Consider the following 26,032-nt stretch of genomic DNA (forward strand, 5'->3'; position numbering starts at 1 on the left):
ATATATGCTGGTGTGAATCCTAATGTTGGTCGACCACTTTTGAAACATGTTGCTATGGTCTTATTGAACCTCTCGACCATGCCATCCGACTGAGGATGCAGTGGTGTTGTTCGGGTTTTCCTAATGCACAGCAGGACACAGAGACTCTGGAAAAGCGTGAACTCAAAGTTTCGGCCATGGTCAGAATGTAGCTCCAACGGCACACCAAATCTACTGAAGACATTTTCAACGAGAACATCAGCGACTGTCTGGCTTCTTGATTTGGAATAGCAACGTCCTACGTTGTATAGCTTCATTGGTCCCCGGGATCTTGATTGTGGTCCTTGGCTAGCTGCACCAGTGGAACATTGTCGGCATCATGATTTCACGTCTTGGCAGTAGTTCAGTAAAAACGTTGCAGAATTATGTTTAAATTCTTATTGACTTCCAAATGAGCACCAGCCTTTCCATTGTGCATTTCCTTAAGTACGTGGACTGTCATTTCAATTTCATGTCAATTTCGGTGAACTCTCGGTACTACTCTAATTTGTGAACACATTGTGTGTTAAAAAAATTCATAGAAAAATTCAATCCCAACAAAACAGAGATAGTCCTTTTGACCAGGAAAGTAAGTTTATCGGGCTTAAAACCTCCCGAAATCTTCAATAGCAAACTAAACTTCCCCAAAGAGGTGAAATATCTCGGTATTACCCTAGGAAGCTACAATGAAACTCTCACTTACAAAGCAGAGCAAAAAGAGCACATGTGGCTTGTGAGCAATGTCGGACGCACATGGGGTCTTTTATCCCGTGTGGTCACCTGGATCTACACAGCAATTATAAGACCTATGTTAACGTACGGAGCCATTGCATGAGGACAGAGGGTTTAAATTAAATCAAATGCAGCGAACGCGGTGCTACAAGTAAAAGTTAAAAGGCAATGAAAATGGTGTAACTATGAAATCTAACAGTCAAACTTTGACAAAACCCTGGTGTTTTGCCCTAACCCTTAGAAAGCAAAAAAATGAATGAGTAAAGATCTGGCTTTCTCTCAAATGAAGCTATCTCAATGAACTTTTAGCTGTTCTTAAAAAGGGTAGGTCCCCTTCTAGACGCCAACGGCTCAGCTGGCTCTAACCTGAACGAGCACATTTCAATAGACATTTGACCAAAAAAAGAAAGCTTACCCCGATCGCACCAAAACCACACAAGCGACAACACTTAGGTATCCCACAAATCCTCAACTACGACTACGAGCCCCAAAAGGATAACTAAGCAGCCTTGGACTCACTACTGGGTCAAGTGCAACAGTCAAAGAGAGCTTCAAAAGAGCTTCCGTGCGCTTAAATAGCCAGGGCACAAATCCCGAAACGAGGTGGGAATTTACAAAGCCAGTCGAATATTTCAGAACACGAGTTTCTTCAATGAAACAGTCAAAAAACCGGAAAACTGTTCGAAAACTAATTCAAAACCAACTCAAACTGACAGCCATACTGAAGCCGACAGACACAGACAGAACTTTGACTGTCTTCAGAACTTTGAATTAAATTAAGAGAAGAAAACTGTAATGGAATAAGGAGTAAGCCATCTATGAACTGAATTAGAAAAACAAAACTAATGAAAATTTAAAATAAAGTGGTATAACCTGAAACTTCAGTAGTAAACCCATAAAAGAAACTGTAAAATTATGAAAACAACCAGGAAAGTCCCTAAGGAAGAAATTGAACCGTAACAACGGCTTGTTTAAACATCACAAAAGCCATGAGAACAACACCAACCGCAACCATGGAAATAATATAATAAAAGACCTGAGGTACGTTAAGAAAGCTGCGTTAATGGCCACGATTGCGCACGGCTGGTGTACACCCCAAAGTAGGAGTGGGTCAATTGGGGCGAGGAGCGCTTACTGCGCTACCTCTGCTGCAGGCAGCCAGTGACGCAATTGAACAGAGGTTTGTGTTTAATCAACCCTACAAAATACAAATAAAACAGAACACAGGGTCAGATACCAGTCAGAGACCAAAGAAGGTGAGGATGTGTTGGAGACTGGTTGGTATCACAATCGCCTCACAAGTACTAACCAGAAAAGAAATTACTGACAAATAAATAGCCATCTGCGCTGACATCAAGGCTAGTAATAGAGTGCCACCAAGACTTAGCTAACGCCTCGGTAGATAACGATACTATCCTGAGGTGTCAGGAAAGCGGTTGGACTAAACATTTTAGAACCCGATGATACCTATGGCCTGAATACTTCGGCAATTGTGGAACCAGCCAAACGTTACACCCGTGCTCAATCCCTAAAGAGATGGGATGGAATCAGCAATTGGACCACCCTGGGCGACCCTGGGAAGCTGGCGTCAAAGAAAACCTACGTTTAGCAGTAGGACTGGCCACTGTCAACTAAGGAAACACTACTATCGGGCTAGTAGACACACCTCTATGCAGGATGTGTAAAGAGAACTTTTACAATTTCAAATTTCCTAGCTGTCCAAATGTAATTTACAGACTTTTCAAGGATAAAGATGACATTTTCCGGGTCACATGACTGTGGTCGACAAGTTTCAATTTAACTTTACAATGTTTCCAGCTGCGCATTTAAATTGTCACGATCACGTGACGTGCTTTTACAATTTCAGCTTTTCCAACTGTTTAAATGTAATTTACAGACTTTTTTAGGTTAAAGACGACATTTTCCTGGTCACATGACCGTTGTCCACAAGCTTCAACTTAACTTTACAGTGTTGCCAACTGCGAGTTTAAATTGTCACAATTATGTGACGTGCTTTTACAATTTCAAATTTTGCAACTGTGTAAAGACTTTTCGTTTAGAGACTTTTCAAGGGTAAAGATGACATTTTCCAAGTCACCTGACTGTTGTTGACAGATGTCAATTCAACTGAACAGTGTTGCCAGCTTCAAACTTAAAATGTCACGATCAGAAGATGTGCTTTTCTAATTTCAGCTTTTCCAACTGTTTAAATTGTATTTACAGACTTTTTAAAGTTAAAGATGACATTTTCCTGGTCAAATGACTGTTGTCGACAAGCTTCAACTTAACTTTACAACGTTGCCAACTGCGAATTTAAATTGTCACGACGTGGTTTTATAATTTCAGCTTTTCCAACTGTTTAAATGTAGTTTACAGACTTTTCAAGGATAAAGATGACATTTTCCGTGTCACCTGACTGTTGTTGACAGATGTCAATTCAACTGAACAGTGTTGACAGCTTCAAACTGAAAATGTCACGATCAGAAGACGTGCTTTTCTAATTTCAGCTTTTCCAACTGTTTAAATTGTATTTACAGACTTTTTAAAATTAAAGATGACATTTTCCGGGTCACCTGACTGTTGTTGACAGATGTCAATTCAACTGAACAGTGTTGACAGCTTCAAACTTAAAATGTCACGATCAGAAGACGTGCTTTTCTAATTTCAGCTTTTCCAACTGTTTAAATTGTGTTTACAGACTTTTTAAAGATAAAGATGACATTTTCCGGGTCACCTGACTGTTGTTGACAGATGTCAATTCAACTGAACAGTGTTGACAGCTTCAAACTTAAAATGTCACGATCAGAAGACGTGCTTTTCTAATTTCAGCTTTTCCAACTGTTTAAATTGTGTTTACAGACTTTTTAAAGATAAAGATGACATTTTCCGGGTCACCTGACTGTTGTTGACAGATGTCAATTCAACTGAACAGTGTTGCGAGCTTCAAACTTAAATTGTCACGATCAGAAGACGTGCTTTTCTAATTTCAGCTTTTCCAACTGTTTAAATTGTATTTATAGACTTTTTAAAGTTAAAGATGACATTTTCCGGGTCACCTGACTGTTGTTGACAGATGTCAATTCAACTGAACAGTGTTGCCAGCTTCAAACTGAAAATGTCACGATCAGAAGACGTGCTTTTCTAATTTCAGCTTTTCCAACTGTTTAAATTGTATTTACAGACTTTTTAAAGTTAAAGATGACATTTTCCGGGTCACCTGACTGTTGTTGACAGATGTCAATTCAACTGAACAGTGTTGACAGCTTCAAACTGAAAATGTCACGATCAGAAGACGTGCTTTTCTAATTTCAGCTTTTCCAACTGTTTAAATTGTATTTACAGACTTTTTAAAGTTAAAGATGACATTTTCCGGGTCACCTGACTGTTGTTGACAGATGTCAATTCAACTGAACAGTGTTGCCAGCTTCAAACTTAAAATGTCACGATCAGAAGACGTGCTTTTCTAATTTCAGCTTTTCCAACTGTTTAAATTGTATTTACAGACTTTTGAAAGTTAAAGATGACATTTTCCGGGTCACCTGACTGTTGTTGACAGATGTCAATTCGACTGAACAGTGTCGACAGCTTCAAACTTAAAATGTCACGATCAGAAGATGTGCTTTTCTAATTTCAGCTTTTCCAACTGTTTAAATTGTATTTACAGACTTTTTAAAGTTAAAGATGACATTTTCCGGGTCACCTGACTGTTGTTGACAGATGTCAATTCAACTGAACAGTGTCGACAGCTTCAAACTTAAAATGTCACGATCAGAAGACGTGCTTTTCCAATTTCAGCTTTTCCAACTGTTTAAATTGTATTTACAGACTTTTTAAAGTTAAAGACGACATTTTCCGGGTGACATGACTTTTGTTGACCAGTGTCAATTTAACTTTACAGTGTTGCCAACTGCAAACTTAAATTTACAATCCTGTAACGTGCTTTTACAATTTCAGCTTTTTGTTTCCATTAAGACAATTTAATACAACATGCAAGTACCCTATTGAATTTACTCAATATATTGATATCGCGTTAGCGTGAACCTTTTTTTGCTGCAGTATGGCAACAACGCAATTTTTTTTTAATATTATGTTACGATTTTGTCGTTTAAGTGGAACTTTTAACATACAAATCACAACGACTTACCGTATAAGATTGCTGCGCAACTTGTATTTTCAGCTTATCAAGAGATTACGTTAGAGCCTCTTTCGTTTCTGTCAGTTATGCAATGACACTTTGTTCTGCTCCAGTTCCTCTCCGACCATTTCCTCCTCGTTACTCCCGCTCTCCTGTTCCATGTTAAAGTTAGTAAGGAAAACGCACGTAAAACGCACTAAAGCTCATTTCAAACTCCTGAATAACGCTCTTTTTATTCCAAATTTTGAGTCCTTCTTTTGCTGAGTTTTCAGCAATTCCGCGTGGAATTTTTCAAAATTCACTCGTTGTACCGTTAGGGTTTCTTTAGTTTTCTTCACATCGCAATCGATTCCTGTTATTTCAATTAGGACTTAGTAAAAGTTGTTATCAAGATTTTCAGGGTCTGACGGTCCGGCCTATGGAGAAAAAGTAGAGATTTCTAGATCTGCCGTATCTATGTCAAAAGAGAATTCAAGAGGCTTTAAAATGACTTGTTGAACCGTCCTGTAAGTGGTAAAATAAGCAAAGTGGCAACTATCAAATTCAAACTAAACTTTTTTTAACCGTCAATATCTCAACTATCTGACAGGTTTACTCTAGACACCATCTAGAGTGGTCAAAAAAGGATTCAAGGGGCTTTAAACTATTATATTGAACTGTCAAAATAACCGAGTTACAGGATGTTAAAGTGGTAACTATAAAATTCATACTAAACTATCTTTATCTGTCAATAATTCAATTTTACGATACCGTGCAATTCAGTTAAAATACTCGTCTAAAAAGACTTCGATGTTTCAAATTATAATAAAATTTTAATGCATTATAAACTATTTTTTTAGGCCAATCAGTAAAATAATAAGTGATAATTTTGCTCAATACAGGATAATTTTTCTACCCTTTTGAAATTCAGATTTTTTGTTTAAATTTACAGACACAGAATGTACTTCTTCATTTAGCCAGCTCTCATCACAATCATTTTCTTTTAAATAAGATCTAGATAACAAATCTGCTATGTACATTAATTTTCCTGGTGTATATTCCAAACTTAAACTGTATTTAACCAAAAACAAAGACATTTTTTAAGTCTGCTTGAGGCTACATCAGATATAGGTCTTTTTAACAATCCAACCAGAGGCTTGTGATCTGTGCAAACCTTAACTTGTTGTCCTTAAATATAATAATGAAACTTGCAAACACTATGGCTAATAACTCTTTTTCAATTTGGGGATATTTTGTTTCACTGTCAGTCAAACTGCGAGACGACACAACCTAATCCCTTTTGTGATGCATCACACTGTATTATAATCTCCTTATTAGAGTCAAAATTTGCTAAGATTGGGGAATTAGTTATTAACTCTTTTAATTTTTTCAAAGAATTTTCATGCTCAGGTAGCCAAATAAAAGTAACATTCTTTTTTAATAAAGCCCTTAATGGCTGTGTAAGCTTTGAATAGCCCGGTATAAACCTGCTTAAAAAATTAAACATTCCTAAAATTCTTTGTAGTTCTTTAACTATTTTTGGATTCTCCATAGCATTTATTGCTCTCACCCTGTCTGGGTCAATCTTCATTCCTTGACAAAAAAATATGGTATGTCCCAAATATTTGACACTGGATTGTCCCAACTGAATTTTGTCTTTGTTAAATCGCACACATACTTGTCTAGCTCGCTCTAAAACTTTCTGCAAAATACTATCATGCTCATCACGGCTATTTGCAGCTATAAGCTAATCGTCAATATAAATTAAAACCCCATCAATATTTCCAAAATTTGTTTGATTAATCCTTTGAAAATATTCCGGAGCCATTGAAATCCCAAATGGCAAACGATTGAACTTATAACAACCTAGTGGAGTCGAAAATGTACATAAATCAGAAGATTGCCTATCCAATTTTATTTGCCAAAAACCCTCCTTCAAATCCAAGACAGTGAAAACACTTTTACCACATAACTTTTCACAAAAATCCTCAATTGTAGGAATTAGTACATTTGGTGGACTTTTAATAACTTTATTAAGCTCTTTAGGGTCTAAACAAACTCTCAAATTTCCATCTTTTTTCTCCACAACCACCAAATTACTGACCCAGTTCTCTGGCTTATCTACTTTCGATATTACTTGTCTAGTTTCTAAACTATTTAGTGTAGCTTTCAACTTCTCTTTTAATTTAATTGGTATTCTTCGAGGAGGTTGAACAACTGGTACACATTCAGCTTTATATTCTATTCTACATAAATCATCAAAACATCCAAGACCCTCAAACAAATCAGAATTTATATGAATAAAATCATCAGTATTTATGTATGATTGTAACATATCTACCCTTTTTATTAAATCTAATTTTTCACATGCATGAACACTTGATAGAGGAATTTCCCTATTTTTGACTACATAAAATATTTCCTGCAATTCCTTAACTTTATTTTTTACATTTAGTAAAACACATCCTACTGGACGTATTATAAAATTGCCGTAACACTTTAAAACAACATTTGTGAAACTGTCAAAATATCCGAGTTACAGGATGTTAGTGGTAACTATAAAATTCATACTAAACTATCTTTATCTGTCAATAATTCAATTTTACGATACCGTGCAATTCAGTTAAAGTAAGACTTGTACTTTAATAAAAAGTTTCGCATTTAGTTCGGTAGTTTTGTATTTCTAGCTCGTCAAAACGTAAAAGTCATACTTCAATCCGAACTAGTATTAAGGTGACAGTCACCACTACACTGACATACACACAATCCTTGTGTAGTGATAGAAATGGAGAGCTGGCATTGTTTTGGCGGGATTACAAAACACGCTCGCCGCAATTTTACGTTTACAGTCCGCGATTTACCACCGCTGCGCAACTTAAACATATTATTAGCCGCGCTTATTACTACTCCTTTTTTCAAATCGCTTAAATCATATTTTTGTTAAATAGTGAACTATTTCATCACAGAAATCACTTTGGAATAATTGTGCCCAAAGCCTCGGTACATCCTCCAGTTTTCAAGTGGTCCAGATTTCGAGTAAACAAAACGAGGTAAGTTTGAAAATAGATTTTGTGTTTTCACTATCAATCCTTAAAAGTTTTTAGTTTACGATTTTGGGTAAACAAAACAATATTCACTAATAATAATTTTACATCAATACGTACGTCAGCATATTGTAATGATGGACGTAAATTGACCTGTTATTTCCCGGTAAGGACAGTGTGACAGGAAAACTTACCAATTTTACCAGTAAATTCCAGTTTGATCAATAAATTTATGGGTCTAATTGAAATTTGCTTTAAAAATATCATTTTACTTTCATGACTGTCGTTAACTTGAAAAGTCTTAAATCCGAATTACAATAATTGCGTACAGGATGGCCAAAAAATCTGAATCACTACACTTTTCATTTTCATTCATCATACCCCCTGTATAGCAGTGGTACTGACGGACTGTAAAATTTCTAGTAGGGCAGTTCTCTTCGAGGAGTTGAGCAGTTCTTTACGAACATTTTTGCTCTCTTTCAAAGTTTTCGCAACTTTCACCCTTTCTGAGTTATTTAGCAAAAACTGGTTTGATGCAACAAATTTTCAAATCAGTTGAAATTTGAGCACCCTGTAATTCGGTTATTTTTGGGAGTTCAGGGAGATTGATCTACTCAAATTAACCGTCTTAAGCTCCTTTTTCGCGTGGTGTAAAACAGAAAATTCTATCTAAAAAATTGCGTACAGAGTAACCAAAAACAGTCAATCACCATAATTTCATGCATAGTCTGTATACTGAAAGCAAAATCGGTCCCGCAAACTTACGGTGCTGAGTTAAAGAGTTAATTAGGAACATTTTTGATCTCTTTCAAAATGTTCGTAACTTTCACGGTTTTCGAGTTATTTAGCAAAAACCGGTTTGACTCAACAAATTTTCAATTCAGTTGAAATTGTGGTTTGAAATTTAAACATCCTGTAACTCAGTTATTTTTGGGAGTTCAGGGTGATTCAACCACTTAAAAAAACCGTTTTGAGCTTCTCTTTCCAGTGGTGTAAAGTAAACAATTCTATCCTAAAAATTAAGTACAGGGTGAGAAAAATAGTGAACCACCACAATTTTCTTGAACACCCTGTATACTGGAAGCAAAACCGGTCTTGCAAAGTTACGGTGTTGAGTTAAACAGTTGATAAGGAACATTTTTGGTCTCTTGCCATTTTTTTGCAAATTTCACCGTTTTCGAGTTATTTAGCAAAAACTGGTTTGATGCAACAAATTTTCATATCAGTTGAAATTGTGGTTTGAAATTTGAATACCCCGTAACTTAATTATTTTTGGAGGTTCAGGGTGGTTCAACCACTTAAAAGAATCATTCTGGGCCCTCGTTATAGTGGTGTAGAGTAAAAAATTCTATCTTAAAAATTGCTTACAGGGTGACCAAAAACAGTCAATTACCATACTTTTCATGCACAATCTGTATTCCGGAAGAAAAAAAAGGTTTCTGCAAACTTACGGTGCTGAGTTAAAGAGTTGATTGGAATCCTCATCAAATTTCTGATAACTAAAAAAAACTACAAAATTTGGTACAGCCAGGGAGAAAAGCGGTGTGACAGTTTGAACTGCCAGAAACAGTTTATAAGAACAGTCAGGGACAAAATCGCCAATAAAACCCACTTGAAGTAAGAAAATGATTGTTTTAAGCACATTTTTGGAATCCTCATCAAATTTCCTATCCGATAACCTAAAAAAACTACAAAATTTGGTACAGCCAGGGAGAAAAGCGGTTTGAAAATTTGAACTGCCAGAAACACAGTTTAAAAGAACAGCCAGGGAGAAAATCACCTATAAAACCCACGAAGTAAGAAAATGATTGTTTTAAGCACATTTTTGGAATCATCATCAAATTTCCTATCCAATAACCTAAAAAAAAAACTCCAAAATTTGGTACAGCCAGGGAGAAAAGCGGTTTGAAAATTTGAACTGCCAGAAACACAGTTTATAAGAACAGTCAGGGACAAAATCGCCTATAAAACCCACTTGATGCAAGAAAATGATTGTTTTAAGCACATTTTTGGAATCTTCATCAAATTTCCTATCCGATAACGTAAAAAAACTACAAAATTTGATACAGCCAAGGAGAATAGCGGTGTAAAAATTGGAACTGCCAGAAACACAGTTTATAAGAACAGTCACGGACAAAATTGCCTATAAAACCCACTTGAAGCAAGAAAATGATTGTTTAAAGCTCATCTTTGGAATCCTCTTCAAATTTCCTATCCAATAACCTAAAAAAACTACAAAATTTGGTACAGCCAGGGAGAAAAGCGGTTTGAAAATTTGAACTGTCAGAAACACAGTTTAAAAGAACAGCCAGGGAGAAAATCACCTATAAAACCCACTTTAAGCCAGAAAATGATTATTTTAAGCACATTTTTGGAATCCTCATCAAATTTCTTATTCGATAACCTAAAAAAAAAACTACAAAATTTGGTACAGCCAGGGAGAAAAGCGGTGTGAAAATTTGAACTGCCAGAAACACAGATTAAAAGAACAGTCAGCAAGAAAATCACCTATTAAACCCACTTGAAGTAAGAAAATGATTGTTTTAAGCGCATTTTTGGAATCCTCATCAAATTTCCTATCCAATAACCTAAAAAAAAAACTACAAAATTTAGTACAGCCAGGGAGAAAAGCGGTGTGAAAATTTGAACTGCCAGAAACACAGTTTATAAGAACAGTCAGGGACAAAATCGCCTATAAAACCTACTTGAAGTAAGAAAATTATTGTTTTAAGCATATTTTTGGAATCCTCATCAAATTTCCCATCGGATAACCTAAAAAAACTCCAAAATTTGGTACAATCAGGGAGAAAAGTGGTGTGAAAATTTGAACTGCCAGAAACACAGTTTATAAGAACAGTCAGGGACAAAATCGCTTATAAAACCCACTTGAAGCAAGAAAAATATTGTTTTAAACACATTTTTGGAATCCTTATCAAATTTCCTATCCAATAACCTAAAAAAAAACTCCAAAATTTGGTACAGCCAGGGAGAAAAGCGGTGTGAAAATTGGAACTGCCAGAAACAGTTTAAAAGAACACTCAGGGCAAAATCGCCTATAAAACCCACTTGAAGTAAGAAAATGATTGTTTTAAGCATATTTTTGGAATCCTCATCAAATTTCCTATCTGATAACATAAAAAAACTATAAAATTTGGTACAGACAGGGAGAAAAGCGGTGTGAAAATTTGAACTGCCAGAAACACAGTTTATAAGAACAGCCAGGGAGAAAATCACCTAAAAAACCCACTTGAAGTAAGAAAATGATTGTTTTAAGCACATTTTTGGAATCATCATCAAATTTCCTATCCAATAACCTAAAAAAAAACTCCAAAATTTGGTACAGCCAGGAAGAAAAGCGGTTTGAAAATTTGAACTGCCAGAAACAGTTTAAAAGAACAGTCAGGGACAAAATTGCCTATAAAACCCACTTGAAGCAAGAAAATGATTGTTTTAGGCACATTTTTGGAATCCTCATCAAATTTCCTATCCGATAACGTAAAAAAACTACAAAATTTGATACAGCCAAGGAGAATAGCGGTGTAAAAATTGGAACTGCCAGAAACACAGTTTAGAAGAACAGTCACGGACAAAATTGCCTATAAAACCCACTTGAAGCAAGATAATGATTGTTTAAAGCTCATCTTTGGAATCCTTTTCAAATTTCCTATCCAATAACCTAAAAAAACTACAAAATTTGGTAAAGCCAGGGAGAAAAGCGGTTTGAAAATTTGAACTGCCAGAAACACAGTTTAAAAGAACAGCCAGGGAGAAAATCACCTATAAAACCGACTTTAAGCCAGAAAATGATTGTTTTAAGCACATTTTTGGAATCCTCATCAAATTTCTTATTCGATAACCTAAAAAAAAAATTACAAAATTTGGTACAGCCAGGGAGAAAAGCGGTGTGAACATTTGAACTGCCAGAAACAGAGTTTAAAAGAACAGTCAGCAAGAAAATCATCTATTAAACCCACTTGAAGTAAGAAAATGATTGTTTTAAGCGCATTTTTGGAATCCTCATCAAATTTCCTATCCAATAACCTAAAAAAAACTACAAAATTTAGTACAGCCAGGGAGAAAAGCGGTGTGAAAATTTGAACTGCCAGAAACACAGTTTATAAGAACAGTCAGGGACAAAATCGCTTATAAAACCCACTTGAAGCAAGAAAAATATTGTTTTAAACACATTTTTGGAATCCTTATCAAATTTCCTATCCAATAACCTAAAAAAAAACTCCAAAATTTGGTACAGCCAGGGAGAAAAGCGGTGTGAAAATTTGAACTGCCAGAAACACAGTTTATAAGAACAGTCAGGGACAAAATCGCTTATAAAACCCACTTGAAGCAAGAAAAATATTGTTTTAAACACATTTTTGGAATCCTTATCAAATTTCCTATCCAATAACCTAAAAAAAAACTCCAAAATTTGATACAGCCAGGGAGAAAAGCGGTGTGAAAATTGGAACTGCCAGAAACAGTTTAAAAGAACACTCAGGGCAAAATCGCCTATAAAACCCACTTGAAGTAAGAAAATGATTGTTTTAAGCATATTTTTGGAATCCTCATCAAATTTCCTATCTGATAACATAAAAAAACTATAAAATTTGGTACAGACAGGGAGAAAAGCGGTGTGAAAATTTGAACTGCCAGAAACACAGTTTATAAGAACAGCCAGGGAGAAAATCACCTAAAAAACCCACTTGAAGTAAGAAAATGATTGTTTTAAGCACATTTTTGGAATCATCATCAAATTTCCTATCCAATAACCTAAAAAAAAACTCCAAAATTTGGTACAGCCAGGAAGAAAAGCGGTTTGAAAATTTGAACTGCCAGAAACAGTTTAAAAGAACAGTCAGGGACAAAATTGCCTATAAAACCCACTTGAAGCAAGAAAATTATTGTTTTAGGCACATTTTTGGAATCCTCATCAAATTTCCTATCCGATAACGTAAAAAAACTACAAAATTTGATACAGCCAAGGAGAATAGCGGTGTAAAAATTGGAACTGCCAGAAACACAGTTTATAAGAACAGTCAGGGACAAAATCGCCTATAAAACTTACTTGAAGTAAGAAAATTATTGTTTTAAGCATATTTTTGGAATCCTCATCAAATTTCCCATCGGATAACCTAAAAAAACTACAAAATTTGGTAGAGACAGGGAGAAAAGCGGTGTGAAAATTTGAACTGCCAGAAACACAGTTTATAAGAACAGCCAGGGAGAAAATCACCTATAAAACCCACTTTAAGTCAGAAAATGATTGTTTTAAGCACATTTTTGGAATCCTCATCAAATTTCCTATCCAATAACCTAAAAAAAACTACAAAATTTAGTACAGCCAGGGAGAAAAGCGGTGTGAAAATTTGAACTGCCAGAAACACAGTTTATAAGAACAGTCAGGGACAAAATCGCTTATAAAACCCACTTGAAGCAAGAAAAATATTGTTTTAAACACATTTTTGGAATCCTTATCAAATTTCCTATCCAATAACCTAAAAAAAAACTCCAAAATTTGGTACAGCCAGGGAGAAAAGCGGTGTGAAAATTGGAACTGCCAGAAACAGTTTAAAAGAACACTCAGGGCAAAATCGCCTATAAAACCCACTTGAAGTAAGAAAATGATTGTTTTAAGCATATTTTTGGAATCCTCATCAAATTTCCTATCTGATAACATAAAAAAACTATAAAATTTGGTACAGACAGGGAGAAAAGCGGTGTGAAAATTTGAACTGCCAGAAACACAGTTTATAAGAACAGCCAGGGAGAAAATCACCTAAAAAACCCACTTGAAGTAAGAAAATGATTGTTTTAAGCACATTTTTGGAATCATCATCAAATTTCCTATCCAATAACCTAAAAAAAAACTCCAAAATTTGGTACAGCCAGGAAGAAAAGCGGTTTGAAAATTTGAACTGCCAGAAACAGTTTAAAAGAACAGTCAGGGACAAAATTGCCTATAAATCCCACTTGAAGCAAGAAAATGATTGTTTTAGGCACATTTTTGGAATCCTCATCAAATTTCCTATCCGATAACGTAAAAAAACTACAAAATTTGATACAGCCAAGGAGAATAGCGGTGTAAAAATTGGAACTGCCAGAAACACAGTTTAGAAGAACAGTCACGGACAAAATTGCCTATAAAACCCACTTGAAGCAAGATAATGATTGTTTAAAGCTCATCTTTGGAATCCTCTTCAAATTTCCTATCCAATAACCTAAAAAAACTACAAAATTTGGTACAGCCAGGGAGAAAAGCGGTTTGAAAATTTGAACTGCCAGAAACACAGTTTAAAAGAACAGCCAGGGAGAAAATCACCTATAAAACCGACTTTAAGCCAGAAAATGATTGTTTTAAGCACATTTTTGGAATCCTCATCAAATTTCTTATTCGATAACCTAAAAAAAAAATTACAAAATTTGGTACAGCCAGGGAGAAAAGCGGTGTGAACATTTGAACTGCCAGAAACAGAGTTTAAAAGAACAGTCAGCAAGAAAATCATCTATTAAACCCACTTGAAGTAAGAAAATGATTGTTTTAAGCGCATTTTTGGAATCCTCATCAAATTTCCTATCCAATAACCTAAAAAAAACTACAAAATTTAGTACAGCCAGGGAGAAAAGCGGTGTGAAAATTTGAACTGCCAGAAACACAGTTTATAAGAACAGTCAGCGACAAAATCGCCTATAAAACCTACTTGAAGTAAGAAAATTATTGTTTTAAGCATATTTTGGGAATCCTCATCAAATTTCCCATCGGATAACCTAAAAAAACTCCAAAATTTGGTACAATCAGGGAGAAAAGTGGTGTGAAAATTTGAACTGCCAGAAACACAGTTTATAAGAACAGTCAGGGACAAAATCGCCTATAAAACTTACTTGAAGTAAGAAAATTATTGTTTTAAGCATATTTTTGGAATCCTCATCAAATTTCCCATCGGATAACCTAAAAAAACTACAAAATTTGGTAGAGACAGGGAGAAAAGCGGTGTGAAAATTTGAACTGCCAGAAACACAGTTTATAAGAACAGCCAGGGAGAAAATCACCTATAAAACCCACTTTAAGTCAGAAAATGATTGTTTTAAGCACATTTTTGGAATCCTCATCAAATTTCTTATTCGATAACCTAAAAAAAAAACTACAAAATTTGGTACAGCCAGGGAGAAAAGCGGTGTGAAAATTTGAACTGCCAGAAACACAGTTTATAAGAACAGTCAGGGACAAAATCGCTTATAAAAGCCACTTGAAGCAAGAAAATGATTGTTTTAAGCACATTTTTGGAATCGTTATCAAATTTCCTATACGATAACCTAAAAAAAACTACAAAATTTGGTACAGCCAGGGAGAAAAGCGGTGTGAAAATTTGAACTGCCAGAAACACAGTTTATAAGAACAGTCAGGGACAAAATCGCCTATAAGACCTACTTGAAGTAAGAAAATTATTGTTTTAAGCACATTTTTGGAATCCTCATCAAATTTCCTATCCGATAACCCAAAAAAAAACTACAAAATTTGGTACAGCCAAGGAGAAAAGCGGTTTGAAAATTTGAACTGCCAGAAACACAGTTTAAAAGAACAGCCAGGGAGAAAATCACCTATAAAACCCACTTTATGGGCCGAAAATGATTGTTTTAAGCACATTTTTGGAATCCTCATCAAATTTCTTATTCGATAACCTAAAAAAAAAACTACAAAATTTGGTACAGCCAGGGAGAAAAGCGGTGTGAAAATTTGAACTGCCAAAAACAGTTTAAAAGAACAGTCAGAGACAAAATCGCCTATAAAACCCACTTGAAGCAAGAAAAATATTGTTTTAAGCACATTTTTGGAATCATCATCAAATTTCCTATCCAATAACCTAAAAAAAAACTCCAAAATTTGGTACAGCCAGGGAGAAAAGCGGTGTGAAAATTTGAACTGCCAGAAACACAGTTTATAAGAACAGTCAGGAACAAAATCGCTTATAAAAGCCACTTGAAGCAAGAAAATGATTGTTTTAAGCACATTTTTGGAATCGTTATCAAATTTCCTATACGATAACCTAAAAAAAACTACAAAATTTGGAACAGCCAGGGAGAAAAGCGGTGTGAAAGTTTGAACTGGCAGAAACACTGTATTTGTATTTTACCAGAATTTACTGATCAAATGTTCCTAGTAAAGTAAAATATTTTCTTTACTGGTAATTAACTCATCACTAGTATATTGTTTAATATAAATTTAAAAAGAAGGAAAAAAGTTGCACATTTGTTTTGATTGGAAATTATGTATGTATCACATAATATGATTGGAAACTAAAACAAATCTGATTGATAAGCTATTTTCGACTATTGCAACCTTTAAAACTGAAAGATAATTTGAAATTGTATCGAGACAAGAGGTCCTCATAATTGTGGCGTAATTTTATTTTCGATAAGTACCTAAATATTTCATCAAATTGTAATTCCATGCTTTCTTATCCTTTGAACGTGGAATTTGTAGAACACTTGATTGTCCTTCATAAGGATAACAGCAGGATATCAGTCAGTGATAAGTGTCAGGTTTTTTGATATAATACAATAAGATTTGCGCTACATTTCGTCATTAATTGAGTGACTATCCTAGTCTTTATGTGTTAATCTTGACGCTATTTTTCTGTTTTTTCAGTGCAATAATGGGGAGATTGTTCCATAAAGTTGAGAAGTTTTGGGAGTTTGGCGGTGGCAGAATGGTAAGTACGATTTTTTAATACGTTTAATGGTATTAATAAGTTGTACTACAGAGCTAATAAGCTTCTGAAAGTAAAGTAAAATATCGATATAAATTAATCAATAATATACAAGATAGTGTGTGAAATTTAACTTCTCTACTAAAAGATGTAGATGTAGTTTATGAAATAAGTAACATTAAACTACAAAAATAGTAGATACTACAGTGTCCAACTTTTCGTCTAACTTTATAATTTAATTGTTATTTTTTACCTGTGGAAGTTTATACAGGGTGTCACAAACCGTAACTAGATATAGTACATAAAAGAAGATGAGAAATAATTTCTATAACTCTCGTAATTGCCCCTTTTTCAAGTTACAGGGTGTCAAAAAATATATTTTGCCCCTACGCCACTGAAAAAAATGAGTTCTTTATAAACGTTTCCCAAAAGCTTTGGAGTGTTCTACGTCAAAAATTACTTTTTCAAATAAACTTTAAAAGAATGGCATTTTATGATCAAAACCAAGCAAAGTTAGTCATTTATTGCGAGAAATACAAAAGTTTTAGACAATATTAAGATGTATAGTATACAGGGTGGTTCATAAAAAAACCCCCATATTTTTTATACAGTTTTAGATTCTCCATGAAATTCTAAAACTTTTTGGTTAATAATGTCATATACCTAAACCTAATAGTTTTTCTAATATTTTATTTTTTTCAAATAATTATTAGTATTTACTATGATGAACAATTGTCTGCAACGACATTAAAATTTAAAGGTAAAATGTTAATTTTACTAATAGACAACACACAAAATGTATGCAAATAAATTTGCTTTAGATGCTACAGGATTTTCAATTTTTTTAAAAAATATTTTGGGTAATTTAACTTAAGAAATTTCGACTTTTTTAAATGGAACACCCCGTGTATTATCTTTTTTCTGATTGCTTTTACGAAATACTCCAAGTTTTATGAAGTATTTCAGTCATTTTTAAAGTTGTCATGTGATACTAAAACACCATTTCCTTAGACATTTCCGTGTCAACTGTCAAATTATGGATCAGCAAGCTATAAAACTCATCTTGTGTCTAACAGTAAAAAAAAATGTACCAAACTTTGATTGTCGCAGCTTCATGTTTCATGTTGCATGCAAACTTTGACGTCTGTGACAGTAATCCCGTGATGCTGGAACAGTATTTAATTAGACAGTCACGTGGTAACTGTCAAAATAATGACCGTGAAGGTAAAAAACACGACTTGTCTCAAATACTGTGATTTTTAGAGCTTTATGCCCAACTGGGCAAAGTTTGTCAATTTATGAAGTTTCTGTCAGTTGTGACATGATACACTATTTACCTTGACAATGACGTGACCAAACAATAAACTGTCAAATTATAGATCAAGAAGCTATAAATCAGGTCTTTTGTCGAAAAGTATCAAGCAAATGTACCAAATTTTGATTTTTGCAGTTTCATGTTTTGGTTAAGCAAACTTTGGCATCTGTGACAGCAATTACGTTATACTGGTACACTATTTAATTAGATAGTCACGTGACAACTGCCAAAATAATGACCGAGAAGCTATAAACATGTCTTGTGTCGAACAGTATCAAAAATATACCAAATTTTGATTTTTGTGGATTCACGTTTTAGTTGAGTAAACTTTGACGTTTGGGACAGCAATCACGTGATACTGGTACACTACTTAATTAGACAGTCACGTGACAACTGTCAAAATAATGGCCGTGAAAGTAAAAACTTTGATATTTTCAGTTTTATGTTTTGCTTAAGCAGACTTTGACGTCTGTGACAGCAATCACATGATATTGGTAGGCTATTTAATTGGACACTAACGTGACAACTGTCAAAATAATGTCCAAGAAGCAAAAACCACGACTTGTCTCGAATATTTTAGAAAACTCTTTCATACTGTAATTTGTAGAGCTTCATGCCCAAATTGGGCAAAGTGTGTCAGTTTTAATGTTTCTGGCAGACGTAACGTAATACTGGTACACTACTAAATTAGACAGTCACATGACAACTGTCAAAATAATGGCCGTGAAGGTAAAAACCACACATTGTTTCGAATACTTCAAGAAAACTGTTCTATACTGTGACCTTTAGAGCTTCATGCCTAAACTGGGCATAGGTTGGTCAGTTTTGACGTTTCTGGCAGTGGTCACGTGATATTAGAACACTATTTACCTATACATTGATTCATTAACTGTCAAATTATAGATCAAGAAGCTATAAAACACGTCTTGTGTCGAACTGTATAATAAATTGACCGAATCGTCGAAGTATTGACTTATCTTAATATCTTAATTATTACTCTAACTTTGAACTTTTCATTAAAAACACACACACTCAAGGCAATGTTGATACGTTTCCATTGTCCTTTAGCAAAAGAAAATCAGGAAGAAAGTTAAAAATCAGCTTAACTACATTTATACACAGTGGAAAGCTTTACGCGTTGACCTTTACATTCAAAACGTTTACACACAGCCAATAAGGTCAACTTCTCTGTAAGGAGTATCACATCAGGGTTGTACCAATTTGTTGATGAATGATGTTGAATTAGTGACTCAGTTATTAAAACACTTTTGTTTGAGAGTTGTTTCAATTAGTGAAATTTGAGGTAGTTAAACGGGGGAATAAAATTGTTATTTAAAATGAACTTTATTTTTATAATTTTTAATTTAAAAAAAGTAATTATACAGTAATAGCCGGAGAATCAAACAAATTTCACTTTTTTGCACGCACTTATTTCACACCCTGTATAAGGCAGTTAGAATTCATTAAAGCAAACGTTTTTTACATCAGTAAAAAGCCAATAAACCAAGCCCAATGACAGTCCAAACCGCAAATCTGTTTATTCGTTTCGAAGAGGGACGTTCGAGCAGCCAAAAACTGTAATATTTCAATTTATAAAAATAGTACTGCAAGAAGTGGTTGTCCTTAAAATAGTTTAAAAAATAGTAGTTTTCCTAACAAGTGTGCAAAGTAAGTCTTGTACGCACGATGGCTGAAAATATGATCGACGATTGCACCAGACAAGTGTGGACAAGACACTTTGCACACGCGAGTAGAAAAAACAGGATTTTTGGACTAGTTTTTACTGGCATACAATTTTTTTAGACTATAAGTAGTGTAAAACTGAACATTTAAGACTTGTGAGAGTCCAAATTTCTACTGAATAGTCTAAAAACCTGTTATTTACTACTAGGAATAATCTATAATTCGTTTTTTCAGACTGCAATCTATGGTCGAATGTCTGAAACTGGATTGCAAGCACTAAAAACAGTCCGGAAATCAAGACAAAGATTGTTCTTTACTACTAAAAATATTCTAAAAGTTGACTTTTTGGACTAGAACTGACTTTACTGAGACTAAAGAGAGTCCAAAAGTATATTTTTAGAACTTTAATTGGTGTGCAACTCAATTTTCTGGACTGAAACAAGTTTAGAGTTCAATTAAACAATGGAAACAGTCCAAATTAAATTTTCAGATTAATTCATTTCTAAAAATTAGTTTTCAAGACTAATATTGTAGCCTTTAGTGCCAACATTTTTTACTTTCATTACTGAAGAGTCTGAAACTGAACTCCATTTTTCAGTCGTAAAGCACTAAAAACAGTACGAATTTCTCAGAAAGGCAACAATTTTTTTGCACTTATGAATGTAGAAGTCAATTTTATAGTGAATAAGCTTGAAATTACATTTTCAAGACTATGCACAGTGTACAAACTGGCTTAAACAGTTCAAATTAAATTTTCAGACTAATTCATTTCTAAAACTTGTTTTCAAGACTAATATTGTAGCCTTTAGTGGCCAAATATTATACTTTCATTACTGAAGAGTCTGAAACTTGACTTTTACTATTATAAATAGTCCTAAACTGCATTTTTCAGTCTTAAAGCACTAAAAACAGTGCGAATTTCTTAGAAATGCTACAAATTTTTGCACCTATGATTGTAGAAGTCAATTTTGTAGTGAAGAAGCTTGAAATTACATTTTCAAGACTATGCACAGTGTACAAACTAGCTTAAACAGTTCAAATTAAATTTTCAGACTAATTCATTTCTAAAAATTAGTTTTTAAGACTAATATTGTAGCCTTTAGTGGCCAAATATTATACTTTCATTACTGAAGAGACTGAAACTTGACTTTTACTATTATAAATAGTCTTAAACTCCATTTTTGAGTCTTAAAGCACTAAAAACAGTGCGAATTTCTCAGAAATGCTCCAATTTTTTGCACCTATGAGTGTAGAAGTCAATTTTATAGTGAAGAAGCTTGAAATCACATTTTCAAGACTATCCACAGTGTACAAACTGGCTTAAACAATAAAAATTAAATTTTCAGACTAATTCATTTCTAAAATGTGTTTTCAAGACTAATATTGTAGCCTTAGTGCCAAAATTTTTTACTTTCATTACTGAAGAGTCTGAAACTTGACTTTTATTATTATAAATAGCCCTAAACTCCATTTTTGAGTCTTAAAGCACAAAAAAAAGTGCGAATTTCTCAGAAATGCTCCAATTTTTTGCACCTATGAGTGTAGAAGTCAATTTTATAGTGAAGAAGCTTGAAATAACATTTTCAAGACTATGCACAGTGTACAAACTGGCTTAAACAGTCCAAATTAAATTTTCAGACTAATTCATTTCTAAAAATTTGTTTTCTAGACTAATATTGTAGCCTTTAGTGCCAACATTTTTTACTTTATAGATCGTAGTAGTTTACTTTCCTTACTGAAGAGTCTGAAACTTGACTTTTACTATTAGAAACAGCCCTAAACTCCATTTTTCAGTCTTAAATCACTAAAAACAGTTCGAATTTCTTAGAAATGCTACAACTTTTTGCACCTGTGGGTGTAGAAGTCAATTTTATAGTGAATAAGCTTGAAATGACATTTTCAAGACTATACACAGTGTACAAACTGACTTTCAGGCCAACAACTGTGAAGATGGTTGGTTAAATTCGATTTTTAGGCTACAAAGCACTCAAAAAAAGTATAATTTTTAAAAAATGCTTGAATTTTTAGCACTAAGGGGTGTAAGTGTAAGTCAAATTAATATTGACAAAGTTTTTGAGCCTATGGAGAATGTAAAAATTGTTTTTAACTGTGCTATGTCAAAAACTTGGTGCTCGATTTTCCAAGCTGAAAGCAGTTTTAAAGCACTAAAAATGACCCAGAAATCTAATAAATTGAAAAGCAAAGTAAAAAGAATTTGAATGTTAGTTTTTAAGTCAATTTTCATGAACCTAAATCAATATCCTGTATCTAAGACTAAAATATTGTAATTTGTCTTCAAATTATGAAAACGTAATTCAAATGCAAATTTTAAGCTTTTCATGTCACTTTTCATTAGTTCAGAGTCACTTTTTGGTGTCCAAGTCAATTTTCAATACTGTAATGTCTAAGTATTTCAATTTCTCTGAACACTATGAAAACTGTTGAAAAAATACATTGTATGTTATCTTTGTTTTAACCCGTTATAGTCATATTAATCGTAGATTAATGCAGTGTAATTACAAAACGATTAACATTACCCAAAATAATCTGTAACAAGTTTTCTATGTTGCTATAGGTATACCATTTTGATGAGTTAATTATAAAAAAATGTTAATTATCAAACACAATGTATTGTCTGATTTATGGCTTACTTTGATAATGTTAACAATTCTGTAATTAATTGTAATTACCATATAGGTTATTATACACGGTTTTAATAACTCAATAACGGTTACGCCTATAAATATAACATAGAAAATAGTGGTTTTTAAGTAAAAAATTGAAATTTTTTAACTTTTTTTGATCTAGTGCAACAGAGTTCTCGGGTACTATAAATTTTAAATAAGGTAACGCTATTTGATAATTATGACAGTTTATAAGTTACGTTAACGGAGAGACCTTATTGGATGGCACCAAAAAATTTAGTAGTAGAGTAACTTAATATTTTTATGGTTTAGCTGGTACTAGGACTTGCTTGCTTATTATGGACAGGTATTGAAGGAAAAAATCTGGAATTACCTATACAGAGTGATTAATGGTCGATGGTAGATTAGACGTTTAGGAAAAACGAAACGTTAAACAAAACTTCGAATGTTCGAAAAATATACCAAGAAACTAAAAAACAGAAGAGCCCCAGGAATCGACGAATTGAATAACGAACTGATAAAGTACGGAGGTAAAACACTAAGCGAACAACTAGCCAATCTTTACCAGAAGATCTTCAATGAAACATCTATACCAATCGACTGGCAGAAAAGCATCACTATCCCTATCTTCAAAAAAGGCGACAAAAAACAACCAGGAAACTACAGAGGAATAACTCTCCTAAGCGCCGTGATGAACGATTCACGAAAATCATATGCGCTATCATCTCAGAACAAATATCCAAAATGGAAGAACAACAGGGATTCAGGAAAAACAGGTCTACCACAGACGCCATATTCATCATTCGAGAAATCAATCGAATAGGAAAAAGCGGCGTATATGTGCTTCATAGATCTGAGCAAAGCGTTTGATCGAGTGAGGCTAAATGACATCACAACCATATTGAGATGGGGCAGCATTCCGGAAGAAATAGTTAGAACTATTGAAAACTTGAACACCAGTACAACGACGAGAATAGTTGTGAACAACAGCCTGACCCAAGAAGTGCCCATATGAACAGGAATAAGACAGGGAGACTCTCTAAGCCCGGTACTCTTTAACCTAATCATGAACGAAATAATAAAAGACGTTAAAAACGCGGGGCATGGTTACAGAACTAACAAAGAAGAAATACCAATACTGTGCTACGCGGATGACGCAGTAATTATATCAGTAAACGAAGATGAGCTGGAGAGACTACTTCATCAATTCTACCTGGCAGCAAAACGCTACAATATGTCGATTGCGGCAAACAAGACAAAATCACTAGTTGTAGCAAAAGAACCTAGAAGATGCAAACTAGCTGTTAACGACAAAATAGTAGAACATGTGATGTCCTTCAGATATTTAGGGGTAGAAATAACTGCCCATCAAGACAGGAGATCTGAGTTAAAGAATCAAATAGATAAGGCCTCTAGAATAGCCGGATGTTTGAAAGACATTATATGGAAAAACCAGTTCCTAAAATAGAAGCAAAGACCAGAATATAGAAATCATGTGTAAGGCAATCACATATGCCGCAGAAACCACGGCAGACACCAGCAGAACCAAGAGCATAACCCGAACGGCAGAGATGAGAACGAAATATCACGGGACACAATACCAATACCCAACCAAGAAATAAGACAAATCTGTGACATACAGGAGATTGTAAGATTGACGAGGCAGAGACGGCGAAAGTGGAATCAACACATCAACAGAATGGAAGACAATAGAATTGCTAAAATTGCGAGAGACGGAACACCACACTCTAGAAGACCGCCAGGCAGACCACCAAAGAGGTGGAAGGATAACTGGATGTCGACGTCGCATTGAACCCCTTAAAGCTGGAAAAACAGGCTGAAAGCCTATTTCAAGAAGAAGAAGAAGAAGAAGAGTACTTATTTGCTCATTTGATTCTAGACAAATTGGTATTTAAGACAGTAAGTTCTCAGTATTGTACCCTGTATAATCTGCTGCTCCTGGCAAATTTTAATTATAATGTGTAACTAGTGATTCCAGCAAATTGTGTGGTACATTACTAATTGTGTTTAAAAAAGCCAAATTAGCACCGTTTGTATCGTTGCGGGGCAAAGGTTTCTTCTTCTTTAAGTGTTAGCTCTTCTTACAAGGTTCTATTTCCTAACTTTTGATGCTGCTTTGAGCTCTAAGCAACTCAATGGAACTACAGTTGTACCAGTTTCTCAGGTTATTTAATCGGGAAATGCGTCTACTTCCACTGCTCTTCCCTATATCTTTTAATAGTCAGCAACAATACATTATTATCTTCCCTCATCACGTGGCTCAGATATTACAGCTTCCTTATTTTCCTTCTCATTTTTCTCAGTGCCTATTCATTTATTGACATATTTATCCAACTTAATCTTAACACCTTCTATATGACCACATCCCAAATGCGTCCAGTTAATCACTTTTTTCTTTAACGTCCAAGACTCGATCTCATAGCAACAACGAGAAAACGTACTCTTCTTCTTATAGTGCATTTCCTATTGGAGGTTTTCTATAATCACAGCAATCAGGACCTTTTTGACTGCAACTCTGAACAGTTGCACATTGCTACATATAAACCAGTCCTGTAGGTACTTTAGCCAGGACACACGTCGTCTGCAAATACCCCCCTTTCCACTAATCTTTCTTTGGACTTTGGAAAGTGTGTATTTTTGTCCGCTTAGTATTTGATCCAGGTATTAAAGCTTTCTTTTCTTTTGGTTATTAATTCTATCGGTTTAGGGAATACGCCACATTCTACGGTAACACCACACTTTCTAAAGCTTGTAGCTTGTCTATGTGATTCTTCGCCAATATTCTTTGGCAGGGGATGCGGCCTCATATAGATGGGTCAAGCAAGACTACTGTTTTTTACCCTCCCATCGCTGTAGACCAAAAGGATAGGTCTGGAATAGTCAAGTCGCGACAAGTCCAGGAATTTTTCCTCTCAGGAAGTTCCCAGAGTTGCATCGGCATCCTCTGTCCTGGGAGAAGGATGCCCCCGCTGACGAAGGGGCTCTTCTGGCGCTCTTCTTGTCCTACATTTCTTCTTTCTTCGTCAGCTCGTCCATCTCTGGTGGTCCTGCCAAACTATAGGATGTCCAACCAGCCGGCTTATAAATTAGATTCATTGAATTTTAACAGTTAAAACTACATTTTTATGTTCACGTGATTTTTTTTTTAATTGTAGACTGTAGTGTCACTTGGCCTGTACAGTGTTGCCAGCTCAAAAATTAAAATTTTTTGGTCAAGTGACTCTTATTTTACAGTTTTTACCTTCATAACTGTTTAAATCAGATTTTGCACATCTTCATAATTCTTTTTATAGTCACGTGACTGTTTTTGACTAGTGGCAATTGGCCAGTACAGTGTTGCCAGTATAAAATTACATTTCCAAAGTCACGTGACATGTAATTTATCATTAAAACTTTTGCCACTGCCTGACTGTTATTTAGCAAAATTTCACAGCCTAAATTACCATTTGACATACGTGATTGTTTATCACTAGTGATATTTTGCCTTTATAATGTTGCCAGCTCAACAATTGCATTCCCAAAGTCACGTGACATGTATTTTACCATTAAAACTTTTACCACTGCCTGACTGTTATTCAGCAAAATTTCACAGCCTAAATTACCTTTTTGACAGTCACGTGATTGTTTTTCACTAGTGACATTTTGCCTTTATAATGTTGCCAGCTCAAAAATTGTATTTTTAGTCACGTGACGTGTATTTTCAGCTTTTGCCACTGTCTAAATTAGATTTATTGAATTTTAACAGTTGAAACTACATT

The 26,032-nt window shown here is 34.4% G+C and overlaps 1 protein-coding gene across 1 annotated transcript in view; it reads left to right on the forward strand.

Moving 5' to 3' along the window:
* Positions 1–7,636: 7,636 nt before the first annotated feature.
* LOC145727138 (facilitated trehalose transporter Tret1-like) overlaps positions 7,637–26,032 on the forward strand; it is a 56,797-nt gene continuing 38,401 nt past the window's right edge. Inside the window, exons 1-2 of the mRNA XM_081976608.1 lie at positions 7,637–7,914; positions 16,550–16,613. Coding sequence (XP_081832734.1) covers positions 16,557–16,613 — 57 coding nt within the window. The 5' untranslated portion in view covers positions 7,637–7,914; positions 16,550–16,556. The remainder of the gene's footprint in view (positions 7,915–16,549; positions 16,614–26,032) is intronic.

Source organism: Ips typographus, linkage group LG3, assembly GCF_016097725.1.
Source record: "Ips typographus isolate SLU linkage group LG3, UJ_Ityp_2.0, whole genome shotgun sequence".
Taxonomy (NCBI): domain Eukaryota; kingdom Metazoa; phylum Arthropoda; class Insecta; order Coleoptera; family Curculionidae; genus Ips; species Ips typographus.